This window comes from Capricornis sumatraensis, chromosome 15 (assembly GCF_032405125.1).
Source record: "Capricornis sumatraensis isolate serow.1 chromosome 15, serow.2, whole genome shotgun sequence".
Taxonomy (NCBI): domain Eukaryota; kingdom Metazoa; phylum Chordata; class Mammalia; order Artiodactyla; family Bovidae; genus Capricornis; species Capricornis sumatraensis.
Genome location: NC_091083.1, coordinates 67,937,417 through 67,945,161, shown reverse-complemented (window position 1 = coordinate 67,945,161; position 7,745 = coordinate 67,937,417). Strand labels below are relative to the sequence as shown.

Here is a 7,745-nt window from a genome sequence, read left to right as displayed (position 1 = left end):
CCAGAGATCACATAATGCACTAAACCATAAACCAGAAGCAGAATTCAAAATCAGGCCTCTGGTGTTTATCTCCAGAGCCCTGAGCCCTTATCAAGCCATATTTAGAGACATCTTTTTTTTTTTTCCTTTTTCTTGCTGCACTGCATGGTATGTGGGATTCCCTGACCAGGGATCAAACCTGCACCCCTTACATGGGAAACATGGAATTTTAACCACTGGACTGCCAGGGAAGTCCCAGGGATGCCCTGATGGTTTGTTTTATTCATCCCTTCATTTATTCACTCCCTCAAGCTTACAAAGTACTTAATAAGTGGTGAGACAGAATCCTTCCCTTTAGGGAACTCAGGAGTCTGGCAGGGAAAGCACAATATGTCTAAAACTAACTATACCTGAAAGTAGAAAATTGTGACTTTGGTATATAAGGGCTGGTTAGAAATCCATTCATCCATATGACACATTGAGAACCTGCTATGTGCTGGGCCCTATACCCAGGCCCAGGAATAATTGAAAGATAAATATGGTGTCATCTAGTCATAATCTAATGGGGTAGGCATGTATGTAAATAAATTATTACTGCCCTAAGGAATTAGGCTATGATTTTTAAAATATGAAAAAAGGACACAGAGTAGAAGAAATGACCTGTGTCTGAGATGGGAATGGTTTAGAGGCAGAGCTGGATAATTTTGTGTGCCAAAGTGGAAAGGGTGCACAAAATGTGTGATGGCAATTCAGAAGTGTGTATTTTCTGGTGGAAGAGGGAAGGCTTCATGGAGGAGAGGGCAAACAAGTTGGCACTTTTTGATGGGCAGTTTTTGGGGAGGGAGGTGGGAGAGCAGTCTGGAAGCCAGTTCTAAGGGAATTCTCTAAGGACAGGTTGTGAAGGACTGCAAGGATGTGGGGGTGAAAAGCAGAAAGGAATGCCAGAGATGATGGCTTAAGTGGGACAAGTCAAAAGGGAAGCCAAGTGTTGGGCGACTGGAGGGACAGGAAGGGATTCAGCTCTTCTTCAGGTGAAAGTGTTAGTTCCTGAGTTGTGTCCAGCTCTTTCCAATCTCCTGGACTGTAGCCTGCCAAGCTCTGTGCATGGAATTCTTCAGTTAAGAATACTGGAGTGGGTTGCCATTTCCTTCTCCAAGGGATCTTCCTGACCCAGGAACTGACCCCCGGTCTCCTGCATGGCAGGCAGATTCTTTACCATTTGAACCACCTGGGAAGCCCTCAGCTTTTCCTTTTTTCAAAAATTTTTATCACTCAATTTTATCTGAATGGAATCATTACCCTTAATTCTTATAAGATTTTAAGAAATAATCATTTCCTACAGTATTTAACTTAGAGCTTACGTGTGCACGCTCAGTCGTGTCCAACTCTTTGCAGCCCCACGGACTGTAGCCCACCAGTCTCCTCTGTCCATGGGATTTCCCAGGCAAGAATACTGGAGCGGGTTGCCACTTACTTGACCATCTCAGCTCTTCCTTAAAGCTCCTGCAAAGGAGTGTCCAGCGGTGCGTTGATTTTTTGAGAAGGGGAGGTAGAGCTCTCCTGGGGTTTCTGACCTAGGAGCACCAGATGAAGCTTCAAGAAGCCAAATTATGTAGCTGTGCTCTGAGGATCAGTGAGGATCTGGACATATAACAATGAAAACGTTGGCTGGGCACCTGGACACCCCAGCAGTGAGTTTTATCTTCCTTCATTCATCGAATGCTTACTGAGCTTCTATTCTGTGCCAGATGTGCTAGGAAACCAATCTGGTGACCTCAGAGTACAAACAGATCTCTATCAGGCAGGCTCAGAGAATCTAGGGTTAAGAAGGAAGCCTAAAAAATAAATAAAATAAAGGGACTTCTCTGGGGGTCCAATGGTTAAGACTGTGCCTCCACTGCTGGGGGCACAGGTTTGATTCCTGGTAGGGGAACAGAGATCCCGCATGCCACAAGGCAGGGCTAAAAATAAAAATGAAAGAAAGAAGGAAGCCTACCTGATGACTGCTTCTGCCACTTCTATTTCTCTCACAGTCTGTTGCAGTGAAATATTCAAAAAGGGGTAATTGGTTCTGTTTGGGGATCTGGGAAGGCTTCCTGGTGGAGGTGAATTTTCAGCTGAAGCTCTCAGGATAAGAGCTTCCTCCTGTCGTGGGAGTAAAAGGAGGATGTTCTAGGTAAAGGAAACAGTTTCCCCGCTTGAGCCAGCTGGAGTTCAGACTTCTTCCAGAGCTACTAATACCAAAAAAGCACTGTGTGGGAATCATTTTTTCTGCCTCCTGCAGGGGCCGCTGCTGCCCCAGGCTGGGGCTGCCACATCTGGGACTCAGCCAGTCCCTCACAACAAAACTGAGCCTGTCTTTGCTGGGGTGGCGGTGAGGTATAGACACTCTGGACGTGTCTCCATCCAAGGAGTGGGCTCGGGGAAGCCCCCCAAAGCCTGGAGAAACCATCTGAGCTCAGTCAATGGCATTTGGGGGAGGGGTGTAGTGGGTACCGATATTTTTCTGGCTCTGGGTCACCACAAGTTTATTAAAATAAAAGAAACTGTGGGTGAATTCTGCCATCTGTGCTGCCCTCCCCCCCACCCCCGACACCAACAACAGAACAGGTCGCAGACTAGATGTGAAGGTTGCTTTAAAAACACCCCAAGGACTTAACTGAAAACCCACACTCTCATGCCTCTGGGGTTTAAGATCTTTGAATCTATTCCTTAGCATCTCTCCTTGGGAAGGTGGGGTGGGCCGTGACGTGGAGGTGAAGACCCCAGAGTCTGCTCCATGGGATTGAAAGTCTCCCCCCACCACCCCGCTCCATTCTAGAATCCCCCCACGGGGCTCTGTGCCAAGAGCCCCCGTGAGCCATGGCCTCAGAGGGCAGCGGTGATTTTTTTCACATAAATATATCGCACTTAAATGAGTTTAGACAGCATGACATCAGAGAGTAATTAAATTGGTTTGGGTTGGAATTCCGTTTCCAATTCCTGAGTTCAGGTTTGTAAAAGATTTTTCTGAGCACCTGCAGGCTTGTGTGTGTGTGTGTGTGTGTGTGTGTGTGTGTGCGCGCGCGCGTGCGAGTGTGTGTATTTTCACTGGAAAGGATTCAAAAGTTAGCAGCATTACGCCATTCTTCCTTCTTGGAAAAATCCCTGAGCCTTATACAAGCCTCCTTCAGGCCCTCAGTCAGTTGTGCAGGAGAAAGGGGGCGGTCGGCTTTCTCCTTTCAAGAACGAGTTATTTTCAGCTGCTGACTGGAGACGGTGCACGTCTGGATAGGAGAGCATTTCCACTATGGGACTGGATACAAACACACACCCGGCAGACTTCAAGAGTCTCAGACTGAGGAGAAAGCCCTTCCTTCTGCTGCTACTGCTGCTGCCGCTGCTTTTGAGGGTCCGCTCCTTTCATGGTTTTTCCTGCCAAACCAGAGGCACCTTCGCTGCTGCCGCTGTTCTCTTGGGCATCATTCAGCGGCTGGCCAGAGGATGAGACTCCCCAAACTCCTCACACTCTTGCTTTGGCACCTGGCTTGGCTGGACCTGGAATTCATCTGCACTGTGTTGGGTTCCCCTGACTTGGGCCAGAGACCCCAGGGGGCCAGGCCAGGACTGGCCAAAGCAGAAGCCAAGGAGAGACCCCCTTTGGCCCAGAACATCTTCAGGCCAGGGGGTCACAGCTACGGTGGGGGGGCCACCAATGCCAGGGCCAAGGGGGGCACTGGGCAGACAGGAGGCCTGACACAGCCCAAGAAGGATGAACCCAAAAAGCTGCCCTCCAGATCGGGTGGCCCTGAACCCAAGCCAGGACACCCTCCCCAGACAAGGCAGGGGACCACGCGGACGGTGACCCCAAAAGGACAGCTTCCTGGGGGGAAGGCACCCTCAAAGGCAGGCTCTGTCCCCAGTCCCTTCCTGCTGAAGAAGGCCAGGGAGCCTGGGTCCCCGCGTGAGCCCAAGGAGCCGTTCCGCCCGCCCCCCATCACGCCCCACGAGTACATGCTCTCGCTGTACAGGACGCTGTCCGATGCTGACAGAAAGGGAGGCAACAGCAGCGTGAAGTTGGAGGCTGGCCTGGCCAACACCATCACCAGCTTTATTGACAAAGGGCAAGGTGAGGGGGCGGGGTGGCCGGGGCATGGCTCAGAGGGAGGGGCATCTGCATGCATGGAGGGGGTTTTAGAGGCCAGACACTGCACTGGGGGGAGATGGTGTGTGCTTCTTGCCTGGGGCGGTATCTGGGATTAACCTCACCCACACCAGGTCCCAGGCTGCTGCCATGTCAGAGCCAGATGGCACCTGGGGATCCCCAAGTGCAATTCCTGCAAGATGTGGAGGGGGTTCCTGAAGCCTGGGAAGGAGACAAGCCCTGCCGGTTGGTGGCAGAATTGAGGACCAGCCTCTTAAACTCTTCATTACCAGGCCACACTCTGTTCTTACTGAGTTGGTCAGACTTTCTAGGCTGCATGGGGTTGTAGGTTTTCTTGGATGGCAGAGAGAGAAACGAATCTCAGAAGTCCATGGTTCTGCCACTTTCCCTTCAGGCAAGGGGGCAGAGAAGGTAAGACAGGTGAAGGCAGGAAATGAGGCATCCTTGGAGTCAGGGAATTATCTTCAGATATATGGGGTGGGGTGAACAACAGACCTGGGCTCTAACTCACAGTGTGACCTTGGGAAAGCCCCTTCTCCCTCTGGGGTCTCAGTTTCCCCATCAGTACAACTCTGTGGAGGTTGGATGGGGTGACTTCTGAGAGCCCTTCCAATATGAAAACTTTATGTCCTGTCCTAGACACAGATCACTTTTTATCATGAACCCAGGAGACAATCTGCTCCCCTCATTTCACATTTCTGCCCTCCTAGCATCACTGTCTTGGCTTGTCCCCTCAACTTGCCATGTGATTTCAGCAAGTCCTTTCCCCTCTCAGGGCCTGAGTTTATCCATAAGAGTGAAGAAGGAGGTTGACCTGATGGCTAGGGTTGCTGGCAGCTCGTGTGCGTTGGTTCTGGGAGTCTCGGGACTTTGGCTGGCAGGGTGGGGGAGGGGTCAGAGAGGGGAAGAGGCTCCTCATTAGAGCTGGCCGGTGGGGGCGTGACAGAGGGCGGGGGAGGCTCAGAGGCAGCGGGTCTGCTGAGGTGGGGGAGGTGGTCTGGCTGCCTGCCCAGCCAGAGAAAGCTGTGACCCCTTGGGGAATCATAAAGTAAGTCCTTGTGCCCCCCAGCTCTAAGGGAGCTTGGAGGGGGAGAGATGGGGAGTTTAAAGGCCTAATTAGTCACCTTCTAGAGCAATATTATGAGTGCTTCCCAATGGCAAATTGGTATTTAGGAAGGAGGGCGTGTTGATTTGGACATACCACTGAGCTTCCTGTACTCATGCAGAGCCTTATGTTTGTACATACATGGTGAATCACACTCACACACACACATACACAATGTGCACACGCACGCCTGACATATACACACAGAACTTTCTTACACATATACAGACACATATATTGGGTTGGCCAAAGAGTTTTTTTGGGGTTTTCTGTACCATTTAATAGAAGAAATCAAAAGAACTTTTTGGCCAACCCAATACATACATACCCTTCAAATAGTCACACAAGCCCAATCATACATGCATATAACCTGTCACTCAAATATGCATTACTTTCCATACTCACATGTGGACCCAGTCATACATATATATACACAAACTGTCATTCACACACACACACTCACATACCAAGCAGAGTAAGAAACATACACCACAAATCATTAGACTAGCCAGGAAAATTGGATCATAGACCAGTTTGGTCATTAACTTGCTGTGTGACCTTAGGCAAGTCACTCTCCCTCTCTGTGCTTCATCTGTGAAACAAGAGCACTAAGATCTTCTTTAAGGCATAGTACAGTAGAAGCAGCTCAGGATCAGGCATAACAAGTTCTAGGCTGGAGTTCCAACCGTGCTTTTTGCCAGCTGGGTGACCTTGAGCAAGATACCTAACTTCTCTGAGCCTCAGGTTCCTCCTCTGGAAAAACAGAAGAGGTGATTATAATGATCACCCTGCCTCTCTTACCAAAGAGATACCATACTGGATAGCAGATGGGAGAGAGACAGACAGAAGGCAGTTCTAAGGCTGAGGGACCTCTGCTATGCGTGTCATTGACACAGACACCCAGAATCACTCATATCCCCCACAGTCACATCTATAGATCAATAGCCCTACTTGACTGTGTGGGAAGCTCCCTTATTTTGGAAAACGCTCTCCATGATTTGGGTCTTGGCCTTTGTTGGAGTGGGGAAGAGGTTAAAGAGAGCTCTCTTGGGGGAAAAGAGCCATGGCCCTCCCCTAGGCTGCGTGGTGACTGGCTCCCTTGGTGAGCCTGCGGACAATGACTTCTGGGTGTTCTCTCTAGATGACCGAGGTCCCGCGGTCAGGAAGCAGAGGTACGTGTTTGACATTAGTGCCCTGGAGAAGGATGGGCTACTAGGGGCTGAGCTGCGGATCTTGCGGAAGAAGCCCTTGGACGCGGCCAAGCCAGTGGCCCCCAGCAGCGGGCGGGCTGCCCAGCTGAAGCTGTCCAGTTGCCCCAGTGGCCGGCAGCCGGCAGCCTTGTTGGATGTGCGTTCCGTGCCAGGCCTGGACGGCTCTGGCTGGGAGGTGTTCGACATCTGGAAGCTCTTCCGAAGCTTTAAGAACTCAGCCCAGCTGTGCTTGGAGCTGGAGGCCTGGGAACGGGGCCGGGCCATGGACCTCCGTAGCCTGGGCTTTGACCGCACCGCCAGGCAGGTCCACGAGAAAGCCCTGTTCCTGGTGTTTGGCCGCACCAAGAAACGGGACCTGTTCTTCAATGAGATCAAGGCCCGCTCTGGCCAGGATGATAAGACTGTGTATGAGTACCTGTTTAGCCAGCGGCGAAAGCGGCGGGCCCCCCTGGCCACGCGCCAGGGCAAGCGACCCAGCAAGAACCCCAAGGCCCGCTGCAGTCGGAAGGCGCTGCACGTCAACTTCAAGGACATGGGCTGGGATGACTGGATTATCGCGCCCCTGGAGTACGAGGCTTTCCACTGCGAGGGGCTGTGCGAGTTCCCCTTGCGCTCCCACCTGGAGCCCACGAACCATGCGGTCATCCAGACCCTGATGAACTCCATGGACCCCGAGTCCACGCCGCCCACCTGCTGTGTGCCCACAAGGCTGAGTCCCATCAGTATCCTCTTCATCGACTCGGCCAACAATGTGGTCTATAAGCAGTATGAGGACATGGTCGTGGAGTCCTGTGGCTGCAGGTAGCAACACTGGCCTCTGTCTTTCCGGGTGCCACGTCCCCAGGATGCTGGTCACCAGAGTCCCTCCCTGTACTCCTGGAATCACAGGGGGATCCAGAACCTACAGCCAGGAGCATCTACGCAGCCCCCATGAAAGGGGATGCCAACAGCCTTGCTCAGTTGCTAAAGATCCCTTTCTATCCACAAGTCCCCCTGTCTGGGGATTTTTGCCTTCTGCTTCTCTGATTGGCAGACACAGGCCCAGGGAGACAGACTTGGAATGGGACTGAGACCCAGGGGACCTTGCTTTCCAATGAGACTCAGCCCATGACCTCTCCTTACCTGGGCCTTCTCAACCTTGGCACTCTCTAGGGAGGCCTCTCCTTGGGAGACCCACAGGTGCCATCTCCCCCTCGTATCTGGTGACTTTCTGCCCCTGGAGGCAGATGGATGCTAATTGGGTAGGGGTGGGAAAGAAGGGGAGCGGGCTTGGGCAGGGTGAGGAGTGGGAGGCTGTTAGACTGTT

General features: G+C 51.8%; 1 protein-coding gene across 1 annotated transcript; it reads left to right on the top strand.

Moving 5' to 3' along the window:
- Nucleotides 1-3,462: 3,462 nt before the first annotated feature.
- Nucleotides 3,463-7,244, top strand: GDF5 (growth differentiation factor 5). Its single transcript, XM_068987710.1, has 2 exons — nucleotides 3,463-4,087; nucleotides 6,370-7,244. Exons 1-2 carry the CDS (start codon nucleotides 3,463-3,465, stop codon nucleotides 7,242-7,244), a joined length of 1,500 nt encoding a protein of 499 aa, XP_068843811.1.
- Nucleotides 7,245-7,745: the final 501 nt, after the last annotated feature.

Bases quoted from the DNA above. Each gene is read 5' to 3' on its own strand.
- GDF5 (XM_068987710.1), top strand. From the start codon at position 3,463: ATGAGACTCCCCAAACTCCTCACACTCTTGCTTTGGCACCTGGCTTGG. The intron at 4,088-6,369 runs GTGAGGGGGCGG...TGTTCTCTCTAG, and splicing joins CTTTATTGACAAAGGGCAAG to ATGACCGAGGTCCCGCGGTC.